Consider the following 20,920-nt stretch of genomic DNA (forward strand, 5'->3'; position numbering starts at 1 on the left):
CTAACGCTTAATGTGGTCAACATATCCAGTTATGGATATAGATGAAAACAATTGCAATATGTCACTTCCATTATATAAAAATGTTTATACTAAAAAGGTTTTAGTGCTGAAAGCCTCTGACTACAGAAAATTCATTAATTGAACAAGTTAGTGCACAGTTTCAGTTTAGTTTGTAGTAAATCACTGAACTAGGTGAAATGAAACTAGGTTAATGCCTTCACAATGAGTGTCCCTGACACTGAACTATCTTCGACAGTGGATTCTTGAATAGGCAAAACCTCACCTCCGGGTGATAGTATCCACTGAGAATAAGTAACATTAGTCTTCTCCAGTGGCAAAGCGTTGCTTATTGGAGGTAGTGTAATATCAAGGCAACTCGTTGCGAAGGCATTCACAACATGAGATGTAAAAAATGATGCTATTTTGCCTACTTCGGTGATTTACTACAAACTAAAATGATGGTATTCATTAACTTGTTTGATTGCCAAAATGTTTATATTGTTTTAATATAAAAATAAAGAATTTCTATATGTAAAAAACATTAAGTGGGACAATGTCATTATAATAATACACCATGTATTCTTTATCACATACTTTTTATGCAGGAAAGCTTTTTACCCGGGAAACTTCTTACACAAGAAAATAATACATTACAATACATAGAGTTGAAATTGGGAATTAAGAAACGAAACCTATTATAGGGGAAAACGTATGTGGGAATTTCTTATCTGAGTTCTATTCTATTTACTGCCGATTACTGGCTGCTAAATGGGCATCATATAAACACCATCTCCTACCAAAACAGAGAACTGAAATGGTCAATGACATACATTTTATAAGGCTTTCCAAACAAACTTATGCCAGGAGAACCACAATTGAAGCATATCTGGAACCTGTGTTGATGCCCCACCAACCATCCCCTCTGATAGTACTTCAGTTCCAATGACAAACTTCGTAATGGGCTCATACCTGTTCAAATACTCCCTACATTACACTCCACTCCAGCAGGGTAGTAGATGTATGTACAAGTGCAGTGGATACTAAATATGGAGCCAGGACAACTGAAAAAAGTTTTTATGGCAGTGTTTCTCCTCTGGTCTCTGCAAGTATGCATCACTTGGGATTTAGTGCTGAGGAATAAATTCTTACATAATTTATTTACAAATACTGTCTACGTAAATATGAGTGAACTCTTATTTAGTTCATTTTCTGTATTGTTTTTATTCTGTTATATTTTATATACACTAAAAAATGTGTGTACCTATTTGTTCTGGTGCTTCAGTTTGCCAATTATGCCTTCAGTGCATTCCATTTTATTCTTCTACAGAATGTAGTTAATGCTGTGGAGGTACTGGAATTTGCATACTGTCATTATGAGGGATTAGTTTCATCACTGAATCCAGGTTTGGGTAAACAAGTTTGTGCTTTTTATTTGCTGAGAATCCAGTTTCATTTGCATTACAAAAGGTCACAATGCTAAAAGATGGGTATGGCAAACAGCATGGACTTTTTCCTTTTGTTCAACTAGTCAAGTAAAGCATTCGAACAAATGGAACAAATAACACATTGTGCTCACACCTTATTCTGGTCACCTAGAGGACAGCCAAAATATAACCAATAAATTTTCCAAACATCCATTATGATTGTATGCTGTTGTGATTTAGTTATGAAAGAGCTGCACATGCATATCAGAATTTGTTGGGGTGATACTTTACACTTTCAAGGCATTAAGAGTATTTTTTAGTAATTCACTGGATCTTACCTGAAATAATTTATAATGAAATAATTAAATTATGAAATAACTAGGATGTAATATATTCACACAATTGCATAAATATGAATGTATAACAACAACAATAATAATAAATAAATAAATAATTATTATATTCATGTAAGTTGACTGAATAGTATGTGAGTGGTATAATCAGTCTCATCATGTTCATGTAATCAGTCTAATCGCAAAAACTACATGTGCTAGAGGAAAACTGAAATCAGACTAGAATCAGTGGGCATAGATCTGTCTGGTCCACATTTTTTCCAGTGAAAAGTACTTACTGACCTGTGTCATTGGAATATAAACTTCCATCTGATGTTGTGGAAGTAGCTAATTAAATAAATTCAAAGGATTGGACAAATTATTAGAAGGAATGGGCAAATGAAGTAGGGATTTTTTTTTTTTTTTGGCTGACATATAAGCTTTGTTCCTTGTAGCATTTTGTCATTACTAATACTATACAGTTAGTCCCCGACTTACATAAGCCCGAGTTACATACAAAGGGTACTAGGAAAGTTTTGCAATATGACGCAACAATGAATCACAGGAAGCTGCTTGTTGCTGCATGTTGAGACATGTTCATACGTGCATAGTAGCCACCGCGCCAAGTCGATGGGCTCAGTTATTCATTAGTAGTGAGAGTGTAAAGTGCTTGAAATTGCATCGTGGTCACGAAATGAGATAAGGACAGTTTTGCGGTATAATTTCGTGCATGGTTTAACCATAGACCAGTGCTTAGAAGAAATGACTCTTGCACTAGATGATGATTGTCCACATCGTACAACGATATTCAGGTGGTATAGAGAATTCCAAAGGGGAAATTTCACTCTGGAGGATTCTGAGAGGCCGGGAAGGCCACGAACGTCAGTTACGGAGGAAAACGTTACTGCTGTGAGGAAAATGCTTGACGAAAATAGGCGAGTGACCTACCAACAGATAGAGGATACTTTGGGCCTAAATGCACCAGCAATTCGTTCGATTCTGCAAGATCATTTGCACGTGAAGAAACTTTGTTCTCTCTGGGTGCCGCATCAACTGACTGAAGAGCAGATGACACGACGTGTGACTTGGTGCCGGGAGATGTTAAAAAAGTTTGATAAGGGACAATCTCGGTATGTGAACAACATCGTGACAGGTGACGAGACTTGGCTGTACTATTACGATCTGCCGACCAAGGCTCAAAACAAAGTTTGGGTCTTTGATGATGACAACACACGCATAATTGTCAGAAAATCCCGATCTGTAAAGAAGAAAATGATAGCTGTATTTTTCAAATCGAGTGGAATTGTGGAACGTGTCGTTTTGGACACACAGAAGACAGTCACAGCTAAGTGGTATACTGAACAATGCCTGCCTAAAGTCATTGGATCTATGAAGAACCTGCGGCCAAAGTCAAGAATGGACACCTGGTACCTCCATCACGATAATGCTGCAGCTCACCGCGCCAAAGCCTGTACCGAATATTTGACCACGACAGGACTGAAACTTCTCGAGCACCCTCCCTACAGCCCAGACCTTGCTCCCTGCGACTTTGCACTGTTCCCGCATGTGAAAATGAAGCTAAAAGGGAGGCGGTTTTCCAGTGATGAGGACCTTCTACGGGCTTGGGACAACGAGTGTGCTTTACTCCCTAGTGAAACTTGGCAGAACTGGTTTAACGATTGGTTTCGGAGGATGGAGAGGTGTATTGAATGTAGAGGAAATTACTTTGAAAAAATTAAATAAACAAAGCTGTATTGCAAAACTTTCCTAGTTCCCTTTGTACATAATTTTTTTTGGTAAAATCGTAAAGATACTTTCTGTATAATTTTAGAGTGAAGTCGAATGAAGGACAATAAGTATAAGTTTTTATTTTCATTCCCATACAAACTATGTTGGATAATAACCTGCAGCATAATTAGAATCTAGGTAAATAACTATAGAGGTAACACTTCATTTTCTGCTTTCTGAAAATTCTGAAGAAATATTTGAAAACTTGTTTGAGACAGGTGAATTACGTTGAAGCACTTCAGAGAAAACCTCATAACGTTCAAGCCATGTGGACTGTGTCCCATCGGCTATTTCTTTGGAGAAATACACTCTAGCCTTTCGTCTCTACATCCTTTCTTTTTGGATTGGAGAGAGTTCAGTTTTCTTAAATATGTACGCCTTAGTTTTGATTCCCTTAGTAGCTCTTATAAAGCCTATACGGCATACAAAAAATATCAGTTTTTACAGTACAATAACATGTTTTTTCTTCTCTTATTGTTTTCTTTTCTTATGTGCCACTCTGGCTACTTCACTTCTGTCCCCAGATAAAATTTTTAATTGTTATGATATATATTACTATTTTTCTTCATTCTTCTGAGGCTATTATGTGGTTATTGTAATTTTAGCATATCAGGGATATAGTAGCAATATTTTATTAGCCATTCCCCAGTTACATAAAACTCAACTTAGGTAAGAAGTCCTGGAACGTATCTCTTACATATGTCAGGGATAGACTGTGTATATGTACAGTAAACCCTCGATTTAACGGACCCTGATATAACAGATTTTGGATTTAACGGACTGGAAAAATAATAATACAGTAATGTACATATTAATATCGACCATATTATTTTTTTTAGGTTATACAAAACTTCAGTGTTATTATTAATTAAAAATTAATAATAATTACCTATTTTCATTATTGTTTTGATAATTATCTACTTTTATTTTTATAATCATCAGGAAATTGTAGTCAGGAAATTTTTTTTTATTCTTTCTGAAAATGTGTTCAAATAACTGTTTTCCCAGATAACAGATAAGAGCAGGCGGTGACTTGCGAGCTGAATGTGACTTGGGACATTAAACTGCAGGTCTATCGACTCGCTTTATTTTGGTTTCGGTCTGCCTCAAGCTATCATGCAGTCAGGTTGTATACAGAGTGTTTCTGTGATTTCTGAATTGTGACTTTATTTATTAAATAATTTTGCAATCCTTACCGCCTCCGTAGCCAGGTGGGAAGGAGCAGCAGTGCGTAGCACATGCTTCTTGATTAGATCGGGGTTCGAGCCCATCACCACCAAATACAGAGGATGCGGAAAGGTCAGGAAATGACAACCGCATATTCCCGGAGCAATATGGCCTTAGTTGCTAATGCTCCTAAAAACCAAAATAACTAACTAACTAACAATCCTTACATTTTAAAATGGCATCAAGTGATAGAGGAGTTAAAGAAAGCATGTGAACTTAAATGTGGCACAGAAATTAGAGCTAATTAACAAATTAGAACATCTCAATAGCACGCATTTGTGAAATTTACGGCGTAAAAAAACAAACTGTTTCTGATATCTGTAAATCAAAGGCCAAATTGCAACATAATTTTATATTGTACAGTACTGTATATTGTATTAAAGCTTTTTTTTTTTTTTTACATTAAGAACAATAAAAAATGCCCGCCAGGTAACATTCGATTTAACGGACTTTCGGAATTAACGGACACCCCTTCTCCCCTATTAGTCCATTAAATCGAGGGTTTAGTGTGTGTGTGTGTGTGTGTGCATGTGATATTGATAAAAAGAATAGGATTTAATCACATTAAATCCTATTCTTTTTAGCAAGCAAGAAAAAGTATTAAATTATTAAACTGGGTTATGAATCCGGGGCACTACTAGTTATAGTAGAAATACCTGGCAACCATGATGAAATATAGATAAATGTTTATTTTTAGTGTATTGGGTAGGGGTGCTGACCTGTTAATTGTAATTTCCATGGAAAAAATTGAGAATGCCAGCAAGGTAAAAGCTGATAACCTAAAATTAAATTAGATTAACATAAAAATAATAATAATGATAATTATTTTTTTTTTATCATTATTATTTTTATGTTAATCTAATTTAATTTCAGGTTATCAGCTTTTACCTTGCTGGCATTCTCAATTTTTTTTCATGGTAATTACAATTAACAGGTCAGCACCCCTACCCAATACACTGAAAATAAACATTTGTCTATATATATATGTTTTTAATGTAATTCTTTAAAAGAAAAGTTTAAAGAGTCACATAGAAAAGAGGTTATTGTTGTTGTTATTTTGTTTTTAGGAGCCTTAGCAACTAAGGCCATATTGCTCCGAGAATATGCGGTGGTCATTCCTTGACCTTTCCGCATCCTCCATATTTGGTGGTGACAGGCTCGAACCCCGGTCTAATCAAGAAGCGTGTGCTACGCACTGCTGCTCCTTCCCACCTGGCTACGGAGGCACCAGAAAAGAGGTAAACAGTAGATGAAATGGTTTCAGTGAAAGCAAGATTAATAAATTAGGTATGACAGATGCACCTAAAAATGCAAAGCAGCATTAAAGGATGCAAGAGTATATGTAATTTGTATTAATATTAAATTAAATTGAGTAAGTATACATTCAAATAACTCTTGCATCCTTTAATCAAATAACTCTGGCACCTTGTGAAAGTTACACAAGGTGCCAGTAACTATAATGGTGAGGAAAGTAGAAAAAGAAGAGTAGTAGATTAGTGAAAGATGAAAGAATGTTAATATCCTAGAGGTTATGATGAATTAAGTAAATTATGAGCTGAATTGCCAAGCCAATATAAAGTGGGGGAACTGTAAAGTAAAATTAGTACAACAAAATGAAAATAAAATGAAAATGGTATAGCTGTCATCAGATATAGGGGGGAAAATTTAATATTAATACAAATTATATATATATATAGATGTATTTATGTTTTTATTTATTTTTTTTTTCAGATTGTTATCACTGCATTGCTTACACCCAACATTATTCTTATTGGTTTTTGCAGTTCTTCTGAATGTTTTAGACAGGCAGGTAAGTGTTTCAGGAAAAGCTTACTGTAAATTTCCAAAAAAAAGTGAAACAAGCGTAGAGAAGTTCGTAAAAATATATATAGATAAGATTATATATTTTAAGATATTATACAATATGTATAGATTGTATTACAAGTAATTTATATATTATTTATAGATTATGTAATAAAATTTATTTGACATTATGGAAAAAAAAAAAAAACTAGTTTTCAAAGTACAGGGTGGTGCAAAATAAGCTGAACAGTTTGTTTTCTCTGTAACTTTAAAACGAAATGTAATAAATGAACTATCTAAACAGTGAATGAAAGCTTTATTCTTGGAAATTTTTTACATCATGTGTGAAAAATAATATCGGCCAAATGACCACCCCCTTCTTGCTTGCAAATACGTGCTCTTCTCATGGCATTTTCCATGGCATTTCTCAGGAGATATTGCAGCTATCTCATGCCAGATGTTCTCTTTTAGGGCCTCTATGGTTTGAGGGTTATTGGTATGCACTTTATCCTTGAGATATCCCCAAAGAAAAAAGTCTGGGGTAGCCAAATCCAGTGAGTGCATAGTGTGCATAGTATTAAGGTCAGGCACCACCTGTGGTTTCCCCACATCTATGCCATATGTTCACTGTGAAGGTATACAGTATTACTGTAAATGCCAGAAAAGTGTTGTGTGTTGTATATGACATATTGCGTTAGGTTCTGTTGTGTGTCCTGGCATTTGGCTGCAGGGCCCCTGGTGGGACTCCACGTTGCCCGCACACACCACTAGGAAGTAGCCAAGCTGTTCATTATTCTCTTGCTTGTCTCCGCCAGGGTCACCAGAGCTTCCTGGATGGAAACAAAAAAAAAAAAAAAAGGTAGTTGGGGAAATACAGAGTGTATGCAAGAAAGGAGGGTATAGCTAAAAATATGGAGGATGTAGGCGAAGGCATCCTCCAGGTCATCAATGGAGCAATAAGCACCATCAGGTGAAAGGGGAACCCAGGAAGGAGGATAAATAAGACACAGCAAGAGAACTGCGTGTAAGTTGCCACTGAGGAATCGGGTGGCCCGTATGCCAGTTGATCCTATCCAGGTTAAGATCCAGTGAGTGCAGTGGCCGTCTCACATCACCATTTTTTGAAATAATGCGATTGGGAAAATGCTGCCTTAGGAGGTCCATTGTGGCTCGAGCAGTGTGAGCTGTGGCGCCATCTTGTTGGAACCGCATATTGTGGTCTTCTGGTAGCTGTGGCATCAAAAAATTTTCAACCATTGTCCTATAGTGCTCTCCATTGATTGTCTGAACACCATCCTCGAAGAAATAAGGTCCAATGATGCGTTTGACTGTTACGGCTCACCAAACCGTTACCTTAGCTGGATGCAGTGGTCTCTGGTGAGTTATTCTTGGGTTTGCGCTGCCACAAAATCAACAGTTTTTTTTTATTAACAAAGCCATTTAACTGAAAATGTGCTTCGTCACACATCATCAAATTTGAAATGAATTTCTCATCATTTTTTGCAAGGTTTATGAAGGCATGGGTGTATTCCAGACGCACTTGCTTGTCTTCAGGATGAAGGGCTTGGACTAATTGAATCTTGTACAGAAAGTGATGCAAGTTCTTACGCAAAATTCACTGCAGCGAGTGACGAGAGATCTTCAGTTGAGCAGAGCATCTTCTGGTCTATATTTGGGGTTGATCTGCAACACTCTCCCATACACATGAAATTTTTTCCATTGATCAACCACTATGAGGTCTTCAAGTGTGTCTGGCATCAGCAACAGCTCCCCTTTCTTCAAAATTTTGAACCGCAGTGTAAATTGGGTTCCTACTCGGTGCCTCACGAATGTTATAAAATTGTCTATATGCTGCATTGCTTTAGAACTACTGACTGATTTGTTTTCCAAGAGCATTTCACTATTTTAGTCCGCTGAGCAATTGTGTACCTCTCCATAATTAAATTCTCCAAGGGTTACCTGTAAGATAAACACAAAAAAATTTACAAACCTAAAAAGAACTAAAAAAAGTTATGATTTGTTTAAAATGGTCAGCTTATTTTGCGCCACCCTGTACAAGGTGTGCCGTTTAGCACTTGGTGAAACAACAGGTAATGCTTTTTGGGAAAAATAAAATTTTTGCCACCAGATGTAATTTCTTTGGCATGAATTAGAAAAATTTTCTAAATTAAAAAATTAGAAAAGCACTATCTTCACCAGATAGTGCTTTTCTAATTAGAAAATAAATGCTAGTAACCCAAACCTTCAAGACAATTGAAGTGTGATGTCATTAGTAAAACATTATCAGTACAGTTTCTTGATTATTATATTGGCTGGAAAGGACCTAGAAAAGAATGTACTTGTCACTGAAAGACTGTTCTTGAAGTTTTTTTTTAACAAAAGTAGAGATGAAGCTGAAGTGTTAAGGAGTTGTGGAAATATCAGTCAATGAACTTTCGAATGGTTAAGTTCTGCTAATATGATTAGAAACATAACTTCCAAATTCGAAGCCATGGGTTCTTTTGCTGTGCTACCCATGCGAGGACATAAATGTAAAGACCATATTGTTGTTATCAATGTTACTATGTCAATAGAGGAGTATACAATGCAAACTACATATGGAAACAATAATGCTTGAAGTCTAAAGCATTAGATATGCCAAGAATGATAATTCATTGAGTGTTGTGAAACATTCTTCAGCAGTGTCTATACAAGTTTGTCTGCATTCATTAGCTTTTGACATCAAATCCTGCTTGAGTGATCGTTATATTGCAATTTCTTGCTCATGTATGGTTAATCCCAAATTTGATTGAAGCATTTTGTGAGCTGAAGTGAATTTTAACTAAAAGGATTTTGTGAATACAGTAAACCCCCGCTATTCGCGGGGGTTACGTTCCTGAGAAATGCCGCGAATACTGAGTTATGGCTCCCATAGTAATAAAGGGGTTCCGATCCAAAGTATGAAATACTGTATATAAGAAAAACTAGTCTAAAATTTTGTCTATGTATGTATTATATGTACCTTCATAATATGACTATGTACATAGACAGTACATAGTGAAATGCAAGCATATGGCATTGAAATGAAAATAAGAAACAATTTAATATTAAATGTAATATTTATTAGAAATTTCAAACCAGCGCCTTTGCTAACTAAAAAACTTATCCCGCCAGAGTTATCACCAGTTTTGCTAAAGTGTTGATAAAGGACTTGCCTTTTCACGAATGATGAGTGAACTTAACGGAATTTTATTTTGAGTTCAGTCTTCTATCCACAGATTTAAAGCCTTTTCCATTTTTTCTAATTTAACATCACGAAATTTAACATCACAAGTTACAGAGCAAATTTTTGAAACAATTAGCGCGTTTTCACGGACACTACGGCAGATATTTTCTTCTGATTTTTTGATTGATCGTACCGTTGACTCATTGCTTTTATAATGTTTTGTCACTGAGGAGACACTTTCACCATTAAAAAATTTATCCAATAACTAAATTTTATTCGCTAATGTCATCACCTTCTTTGATCTTTTCACATTTCCCTTGTTATTTGTAGCCATATTTTTGTACAGGTTAGAAAGAACTTGTCCACAATAAAGTCACTTTCTTCCATTAACACACTCGAAAAAGTCTGTTTTACACTGCAAAACGGTAGATTTATCATTTTTGTAAGTAAATCAATTTATAAATTGATAAGTTTATTCAATTTATAAGCATATAAATTAAAAGCAAACAACGAAACCTTCCATGACAAGCGCATAACACATACCGAACAAGGATTAGCGAGAAACATCCACGCTTGCGATTTTGTCCCCCCTCTCTCCCCCCCCACCCACTGAGCGCTATTTTGACTGGGAAAGATAATTTTAGCCATGCCCATGTATTTTTATGGCGGAAAATGTTCACGGCGCTTTAAAAGTCACATTTTTTTTAGGTTTCATTTTATATTAAATCAGTGACCGCGAATGAATACAGATACCGCGAATAGCGGGGGTTTACTGTATACACAAGTATCAATTAAGAGCTTCCAGAAATTCTTTGGCCATCCAGGAAACACCTCTACACTCTACCAAGATCACTGTGTGGACTGCTTTTCTGTAAACTTTCCTTTATCAGCAAGCCTGTAGAGATGCTCATAACTAGTGAACACTATTACTCCATTCTTCAAAGTACAGTAAACCCCCACTATTCGCGGTGTCTGTATTCGTGGTTTTGCGTATTCACGATCGCCGATTTAATATAAAATGAAACCTAAAAAAATGTGAATTTTAAAGCGCCGTGAATATTTTCCGCCATAAAAAAACATGGGCGTGGCTAAAATTATCTTTCCCGGTCAAAACAGCGCTCAGTGGGTGGGGGAGAGGGGTGACCAAATCGCGAGCGTGGATTTTTCTCGCAAATCCTTGTTCAGTATGTGTTATGCGCTTGTAATGGAAGGTTTCGTCGTTTGCTTTTAATTTATATGCTTATAAATTGAATAAATTTATCAATTTATAAATTGATATGCTTACAAAAATGATAAATCTACCATTTTGCGGCGTAAAACAGACTTTTTCGAGTGTGTTAACGGAACAAAGTGACTTTATTGTGGACAAGTTCTTTCTAACCCCTACAAAAATATGGCTACGAATAACAAGAGAAATGTGAAAATATCAAAGAAGGTGATGACATTAGCGAATAAAATTGAGTTATTAGATAAAATTTATAATGGTGAAAGTGTCTCCTCAGTGGCAAAACATTATAAAATCAATGAGTCAACGGTACGATCACTAAAAAAATCGGAAATAAAAATCCGCCGTAGTGTCCATGAAAACGTGCTAATTGTTTCAAAAATTTGCTCTGTAACTCGTGATGTTAAATTAGAAAAAATGGAAAAAGCTTTAAATCTGTGGATAGAAGACGGAACTCAAAATAAAATTCCATTAAGTTCACTCATCATTCGTGAAAAGGCAAAACTCCTTTATCAACACTTCAGTGAAACTGGTGATAGCACTGGCGGGATAAGATTTTTTAGCTAGCAAAGACGCTGGTTTGAAAGATTTGTTTGAAATTTCTAATAAATATTACATTTAATATTAAATTGTTTCTTATTTTCATTTCGATGCCATATGCTTGCATTTCACTATGTACATAGTCATATTATAAAGGTACATATAATACATACATAGACAAAATTTTAGACTAGTTTTTATTATATTTTTTATTATATATATGTTTTTATTATGTATCATACTTTGGAACGGAACCCCTTTATTACTATGGGAGCCATAACTCAGTATTCGTGTTTTCGGTATTCGCGACATTTCTCAGGAACGGAACCCCCCGCGAATAGCGGGGGTTTACTGTATAGTCATTTCTGAACTTCAAAAGTGTTTATCTTCTCCTGTATGGAAAAGATAAACATAATACAAGATAGAACATTTCTCCATATTTTAACTCCTTGAAAAAATTACTAACTATAGTTTTATTAAATAATGAGGTAATTAACAAAGGTCTTCACTGCAAGTGGATACTCATTCACCCAACCTCAGCACTTTGGCTATGACTGTATCTGAAAAATATCGTCCATCACGATGTTTCAAAAATACTTGCAGTTGTCGCATTGGTAATATCAGTTCAGATGTGTTAAACTCAACTTTTCAACATGATATTAACACATTCGCTGCTTTCTGAATACGAGGCTTGGCTTTGGATTTTAATTAAAATCCAAAATTAAATTAAATTTAATTTAATAAAAATGAAAAAAAAAAAAAAAAATAAAATAAAATCCAAAATTAAATTTAACATCCAAAAACTAAAATTAAAATCCAAAGCTGCATATTTGTAGCTTTGGATTTTAATCCACTTGGAGGGAAAGCCACAATACTTTTAGAACTTTTTACTGTATAGTCATTTCTGAACTTCAAAAGTGTTTATCTTCTCCTGTATGGAAAAGATAAACATAATACAAGATAGAACATTTCTCCATATTTTAACTCCTTTAAAAAATTACTAACTATAGTTTTATTAACAGAAGGAAAACTGGATATTTTTGTCAAGCAACTTTCACTGGAGCTGATTAATTCAATCATAGTGAGAAGAAAGCCCAAAAATGTTTCTGCCCTTTCCAATCCAGATGAACTCAATCCTGTGGTTTTCGATCCCAGGTCAAAACCGTCGTCGAAAAGGCCAGCAGCAAAGTGTTAATAAGTTTCAAATTTTTGTTGATAGCAGTGATTACTGAATAAACATTTTGCACCTACATTCATATCTGAAAGAGTTTTTAGGGATAGGGACACCAGAGATGTACCAAGATATAACTGGGAGCTAAATGATTGTATGAGGGAAGAGAAATTTTTTGAGGCTAAAGATAAATAAGGCACCTGGGGCTGACAGAAGCTATCCAACTATACTAAAAAGAGATGAGCAAACCTTTAGCCATAATTACAGGAATATCCTTAAGTTCAGGAGGCAGCCTCTATAGATTGTAGATGAGCAAAGGTCTCCCCTATTCATGGGGGGTGGGAGAAAGGGTGAAGTGAATAATTAGACCTGTAAGCTTGACTTCTGTTTTAGGGAAAATGAGTCAATGGTCAAGGAAGTGATTTAGGATCATTTTGACAGTCAGGAAGGCAAAGGAGACAGTTTGTGAAGGAGAGAGATCTTGTTTGGCAAATCTGATTAGCTACTATGGCACTGTAACAAATGAAGTATGTGCCATATACAGTATTAGATTTCACTTTTGAGCTTTTGATACTATCTCACATGGAGTGCTGTACAAATTTTATCATTGTAGCATTAGAGCAAATTTTATCATTGTAGCATTACTGCTATAGATAAATGAACATTCTGTGGCAGAAGACAGATTTGGATATTCATGATTACTACTCTTTTAATTGTTTATTGTTTTCATTATTTATTAATGATATTATTATTATTATTATTATTACTAGCCATATAGCACAAGGAAGCTTGAGGCTTATGCTGCACCAACTAAAAAAAAAAATTTACAAGTTAGAGAGAGAGAGAGAGAAAGAGAGAAACATAGACTCAGGACCCTGGGTGTGCATACTCACCAGATGTGAGCCCCTGGGATTAATATTGATGAAAGTACATCAAGTTTAAGGTCCAAGTTTGCTTAGTAGGATGGTTAATGACAGGAGTCAAAGTATGCTACAAGACTTAGAGAAATTAGGCAGATGGGCTGAGAAGTGTCAATTGATGTTTGACATTAATAAATGCAAGGTACATGTGAGTAGCAATAATCTCAGAATAGCGTACCAACTGATATACCATGCTCAAGGTAGTAGAGAACGAAGAGATCTAGGGATAATTGTGCAGCCAAGACATGAACTTCTCTGAGCAGTGTCAACAGGCTGATAGAATGGCTTGTGGGATTTTGTCAATGACATACAGAAATTTTTCGGCAGGGGGAAAGAAAGTGATTATCCAGTTGTATATGGCAGAGGTTCCCAAACTTTTATACCTTAAACCCCCTTAAAATTTTTCATAAATTTCACATGCCCTCAAGTTCCAGAACAAATGCAAATAAACAGATTTGATATCAAATTTAGCAATGAATATACATACTCTTATTAATTAATATATACTTCAATACATTTAATCTCAAAGAAATAAAATATGAATAATAGAAATAAATAAAAAAAAAATGCTTCATACCTGGATTAGCGGGATGGTTTGTCGATATTTCATTAAAAAAATTGTTTCTTGAAAAGAACACATGCCAACCCAAAAAACTAAATGTGCCTCCCACATTTTGGGAAACTCTGGTAAAAGGCAATAGTTAGGCTGAATCTTGAATATTGCATACAGTCTGGAAGCTTCATTTTAGGCAGGATGTATATCTGTTGGAATGGGTGCAAAGAAGAGCAACAAGATTAGTGAGGGTCACAGAAGATTACACTTATCATGAAATACTTCAGTCTGGGAACTAGGTACATGCAAGGAGACTGATGTGCTTAGAATTCTAAATGGACTGAAAACTAAATAGTAGTAGTAGTGGCATGTGATGCAAGAAAGAATGTATGAGCTTATGCAGCATCAGCCAAAAAAAAAAAAAAAAAAAATCACCATTCCCTCCAAATGCCTGTCCAGTTCCTCCTTAAATTTATTCAACCTATCAACGTCCACAACGACAGATGGAAGTTTATTCCAGCAATTAACCACCCGCTGGCTAAAGGAAAATTTCCGCACATCTATTCTACATCTGTCTTTTCTTAATTTGAATTTATGCCCCCTTAGGTTCGTAATCTGAACAAGTGGAAGGATCCCATCAGAATTCAGCGTGCTGAACCCATTCAAGGCCTTATACACCTCAATCAGATCACTGCGCAGGTGCCTAGTCTCCAGCCACTGCAATTTGCAGAACTTAAGCCTCTCTTGATAAGAGGATCCCTTTATTCCCCTCACCAATCTTGTTGCCCTTCTCTGTACATGCTCAAGTAAATCTACATCCTTCCTAAAATGAGGCCTCCAGACCTGTACGCAGTACTCAAGGCGTGGCCTGACCATTGCCTTATACAGAGGGATAATCACCTCCTTTTCCCTGCTGGCAAAATTCCTATATATCATTGACAAAACCCCATGACCTGCCCTGGCAGCCTGTCTGCATTGCTCAGAAAACTTCATATCTGCCTGCGAAAGTTTTTTCATTAAATAATCTTGCCTTCGCAAGATTATTTAATGAAAAAACTTTCGAGCCTACAGACCAGTAAAGCTCCTGGAGTTGATGGAATATACCCTATAATCTTAAGAGAGGCGGCAAGCGAGTGCATTGAACCATTGAGGCTAATTATGCGAGCATCACTAGACTCTGGGGAGATTCCCTTGGATTGGAAAAGTGCAAATGTATCTCCCATACATAAGGGTGGCTCTAAAAGTGAAGTTGGAAATTATCGACCTGTCAGTCTGACTTCAGTAGTAGGGAAAATCATGGAGGCAATGATCAAGGGTGGAATTCAGGATCATTTGGATCGAATTGAAATTCTCAAGGATACTCAGCATGGTTTCGTAAAGGGAAAATCATGTTTAACAAATCTGGTTCGCTATTTCGAAAGGGTCACTCACGAGCTGGATTTAGGGAATAATTTCGACATTGTTTATTTAGATTTCAGCAAAGCTTTTGACTCAGTCCCACATGAGCGGTTGCTTTATAAGCTGGAACAGGTTGGAATCACTGGGAAAATCCTTAGATGGATAGAAGGATGGCTTCAGGGCAGGAGGCAGAGGGTTGTGATAAATGGCTATTCCTCAGATTGGGTTGATGTAAGAAGTGGGGTTCCCCAAGGATCAGTATTAGGACCACTGTTGTTTTTAATTTTCATAAACGACATTGATGAAGGGATAGAGGGCGTGATGTCTAAATTTGCAGATGATGTTAAAATTGGAAGAGTAGTTAATGATCACTGTCAAGCTGAGCTTCTTCAGAGAGACCTAGATAGACTTCAGGAATGGTCAGAAAAATGGCAGCTGTGCTTTAATCCAACAAAGTGTAAGGTATTACACCTGGGAAACAGTAATCCCAAAAAAACTTATTCACTTGGTGGAGTTCAACTAAACCCAGTACTGGAGGAAAGGGACTTGGGTGTTACGATACGGTCAGACATGAAATTCTCTGAGCATTGTAAACAGGTTGCAAGGAAGGCCCATGGTGTCCTATCGATGATCTATCGAACTTTTGCAAGTAGAGATAGGGACGTGATAATCCCATTATATAAGGCTTATGTTAGACCACACTTGGAATACTGTGTTCAAGTATGGAGACCGCACCTGAAGAAAGACATCGAGCTTCTTGAAACTTCGAAAAGACTTCGAATATGCGGGTTGCAGAGTTTGGAAACTAGACACCTTAGAGGAGATTTGATTGAGGTGTTTAAGGCTCTGAGAGGCATCAGTAAAATGAATGAGGACGAAATTTTCAAGATTATAAATGATGCTAGAACTAGGGGACATAAATTCAAGTTACGGGGGGAAATGTTTAGATTGGACTGCAGGAAGTTCTATTTTAGCCAGCGAGTTATAAATTACTGGAATAAGTTGCCTTCATGGGTGGTAGAGGCCGACAGTTTGGGGAAATTCAAAGGTCATCTGGATAGTACTTTCGGGTAAGGGAAGCGCATAGGATGATAGGTTTAATTTCCTTTTTATTTATTTTTTATTTTATTATTATTTTTTTTATTTATTAATTATTATTATTTAGTTATTTATTTATTTATTTTTTTTTTTGTTTTTATCATTGTTTTGTTCGGATTTTTTTTTTTTTTTTTTTTTTGGCTGGTGCAGCATAAGCCATAGGCTTTCTTGCACCATGCGGCCGTTACTAATACTAATACAATTACTCCCAGGTCTTTTTCATTTTCTACCACCTTAAGTGTAGTACCACACAGTTGGTACGTTTCTCTGGGGTTACTTCTACCCATATGCAGTACTTTGCATTTGTCAAGGTTAAACTTCAGTTGCCACTTCTTAGCCCATCTGCCCAAATTATCTAGATCCTGTTGCAGTAGCACACTGCCATTACTGTCATTAACAACCCTGCCAACCTTTGTATCATCTGCAAACTTCGACACTAAGCCTGATATACCTTCATCAATATCATTGATAAATATACAAAACAACAGTGGACCCAACACCGAACCCTGTGGGACTCCACTAATAACATTAGTCCAAGAAGAGCAGCACCCATTGATTACCACCCTCTGTCTTCTCCCACTTAACCGTCCTTTTATCCATTGTAGCAACTTACCCTTAATACCATTCTGCTCCAATTTGTACAATAGCCTTCCATGCGCAACAGTATCAAAAGCTTTCCTGAAATCCAAATATATGATATCAAAATTATTTTTTGCATCCAGTTCCTTTGTAACCACATCATAATATCCTATCAGATTTGTCAGACAAGACTTTCCCTTAACAAACCCATGCTGTATCTGAATTATTGCTGCAGTCTTGTCTAGATGATCTTGCAATGCATCTTTAACCAGCGACTCCATTCTTTTACCTGGAACAGAAGTTAAACTAACTGGTCTGTAATTACTCGTGTCACCCTTCGATCCCCCTTTGTGAATTGGGGATACATTTGCACATCTCCAGTCCATGGGAATCTCCCCTGAGTCCAAGGATGCTCTCATAATTATGGCTAAGGGTTTGCTTAGTTGCTTTGCCGCCTCCTTTAATATAACTGGATAGATCCCATCCACCCCAGATGCTTTTCTTACGTTTAACTTCAACAGTTTCTCTTCCACTTTGCTCTCAGTTATTACTGAGGGGGGTGGCCAGGGGCATTGTCCATAACCAATAAAATCTTGAAAGTAATACCTCCTCCGCACAATATTCACGAGCTTGGGGAATGAAGCAGTTCATGAACCAGTCTTTGAACAGTGCTTGAGTCATCCAAGCTTTAGGGTTTGAACAGTAGTAATGGGCAGTGTGTGTGTGCTTGTTGATGTGCTTAAATGCATGAGGGTTTTCTGAATGATAAATGAGAAAAGGCTTCAGCTTAAAACCCGCGGCATTCCCACCAAGCAACAAAGTTAACCGATCCTTAAACGCCTTGAATCCTGGCATCCATTTTGCTTCTTGGTATATGTATGTACGATTAGGCATGCGTTTCCATTGCAAGCCAGTTTCATCTGTGTTGAATATTTGTTCCGGTAGATAACCTTCTTTTTGATTAAAGAGTCAAAACTATCAACGAATTTTTTGGCTCCATTTTCATCTGCACTTCCTGCTTCTCCTGTGACATGTACATTATGCAAAGCAAATCTTTTTTTAAAACGCTTAAACCACCCAGTGCTAGCCTGAAAATCTTGTGCGTAAATCATCTTTCGCACGTAATTTTAAACTCTGAAACAAACTTCTAGCCTTCGCTTGCACTATGTGAAGGCTCGTGGGTGTATTTTTTTGTATTAAATCTTCCATCCACATAAACAACAATTTCTCCATTTCATGGATGGGTCCCTGTCGTTGTTTGGTTAAAATTGTAGACTTAATAAGTGCAGAACTTTTCACAGCTTCCCAAATTCTTTCTTTGTCCTTAAGTATCGATACCGTGGAATGTGATAACTTCAAGTCACGTGCTATCGTATTCACTTTCTTTCTGCCTTCATACTGCTGGATAACTTTCATTTTACACTCTAAATCAATAGTTTTCCTTGACTTCTTAGCTGGCGTATATGTAGATGAAGGCATTTTCCTTTTACTAAACATTTTATGGGTACAGTATTTCAGTAGAATTTTAATTAATACACCACACGCAACAGATGCTTGAAAGCGACTGAGTGTATGTGAGAGAGGAGTCTAGGAAAGTTTATCGCCAGCAATTAATCGCTAGCAGTTTACCGCATAAACAATTTATAGCCTACAAATATTGCCAGGCAATACTGTACATATAAAATTTATTTTTAACTTAAGTAGCATGTTTTAGGGGAGTGGGGTGGGGCTTGCTGATTAGGGAGGTACTTATAATTATCCCAACGTGACTGATTCTAAAGATTGCATAAACATTCATTTTGAATTTTTGCAGTGTACTATGACATACCTAATGTTATAATTAGTTTAGTTTAAAATTAACCAATTGTTATATTGTTTAAATAATGGATTTTTTACTATTTTTGTGATACATGTAACTATGATTTATTATTTATTTTTTTTGTGGTCATAAGTCGATGACCAAGTGTAATTATTTGAGGGAATGGATAGATGATGTGAGTACTGGTGCTTTTTTTTTTTGTTTTTTTTGACCAGTGCTCTTGCTTCCTTGCATCTTTTGTCATACTAATACTATATGATATGTAAAGATTTTTTTTTGTCTCTCTAAATGACTTCAGACATGAATTCCTACCCAAAACGTTTTGTACCAATAGCAGCTTGCCTGTGATGTTAAACTGTACTAACTTGTAGGTAAAGGAATGGCAATTTTTTTTTTCAAAATCAGAGTGCAAATTCATTCTGATCTGTCTTATGTGTCAGCAATAAATTTTTAATATCAAAAGGTCTATTTATAAAAGCATATACAAGATTAAGAAACTTCATGTTAAATTAAAACTCAGGCACCCTCTCTCTATGAATTTCATATCTTATTAGGATAATTAAATAAAATCATCTTATGTGCAACTCCTTTGGCACGAGTGCTGAAGGGTCTGATTCTGTTCATAATATCAACAATAAAACCTTTTAATTTCACTTTTTTAAATCTAGTCAATACAGTTTTATTGCCAATAACATCTGTTGAAACTCAAATAACTTCAAGTGTTGAAACTTTTTTCATAGAATCATTTCCATACAAAGCTTGTTAAAATAACTCACTGGCTGTAGGTGCCTTTCTAGTTTACTTTTTTTTTTTTTTCATATTTGTTAGATGGAGTGCATCTGCAGAGCAGAGTTTCTGTGGAGAAATAAGCTTCGTGTTGAACAAGATGAGCTGGAAACCATGGGGGGTATGAACAGAATCCTCCTGCAAAACATACTTCCAGCACATGTTGCTGATCATTTCCTCAGCCATCGCCAAACAGAGGTAAGCTGTGCTAACAGCTTCATCAGTCCATAACATAGCTGATAAACATAACAAAAATAGAAATTGCATTGATATGTACAGGTTTAAATGTTACTCTTTATGGATTGAATTAATTCCTTTGTCGCTGTAGTATTACCTTTTATTCAAACAAATAAGAAAGGACTGAAACTTCCTGAAAATTACTTCATCACAAAGACTGAGCTGCTGTTGGTTATGAATGTGTCCTTTCTCTGATAAAATCAGTTACTATAAAAGGCTGTTGGTTAGTATGAAAATTTTTATTGATTAAATATGATATGATTGTAATGGAAGGGACTCTTTCGGTTCAAATATTTTAGTCATACTACTAAACAGCTGCAGAACTCTCTCTCTAGAGGTATTTGTTTCCATACTTTCTGAAAGTGCATTCACTAGATAATTTAACAATTTGGCATCAGAACTAAAACTACTATTTTTGTTTGGCAGTGCTATTAAGAGACAAAGGAAATACTTCAGTCTGTGTAGGTGACATCCTAAACAGAATTTCAGTTATGTTTTACCAAAATATTCTTTAGATGTAAGATGTGAAAGTAAAATTTTATAAGATATCCCATTTGTTTTGACAATGAATTTACATGCTATAATTAATATTAGTAAATTAATAAGAGGAGTTTACCTCAATATAGTATGTAGAACACTTCCGTATGATACCCTCCAGAAATTAAAACGGAAAAAACAAAAAAATCGACAACTTACTGGTACATTAAAGTAAAATATAAATAATTAAATAATCAATTTAACACAATTCAAAATCAATTTAAAACAATTAAAATTCAAATTAACGCAATTAAAAGAATCTAACGAAAATATTCAAA

The 20,920-nt window shown here is 35.8% G+C and overlaps 1 protein-coding gene across 1 annotated transcript in view; it reads left to right on the forward strand.

Moving 5' to 3' along the window:
- Ac76E (adenylate cyclase type 2 Ac76E) overlaps positions 1 to 20,920 on the forward strand; it is a 143,011-nt gene that overhangs the window by 92,938 nt on the left and 29,153 nt on the right. Inside the window, exons 17-18 of the mRNA XM_090376863.1 lie at positions 6,503 to 6,581; positions 19,911 to 20,066. Of these exons, the coding sequence (XP_090232989.1) occupies positions 6,503 to 6,581; positions 19,911 to 20,066 (235 nt within the window). The remainder of the gene's footprint in view (positions 1 to 6,502; positions 6,582 to 19,910; positions 20,067 to 20,920) is intronic.

Source organism: Mastigoproctus giganteus, chromosome 7, assembly GCF_048544385.1.
Source record: "Mastigoproctus giganteus isolate SK-2022 chromosome 7, ASM4854438v1, whole genome shotgun sequence".
Taxonomy (NCBI): domain Eukaryota; kingdom Metazoa; phylum Arthropoda; class Arachnida; order Uropygi; family Thelyphonidae; genus Mastigoproctus; species Mastigoproctus giganteus.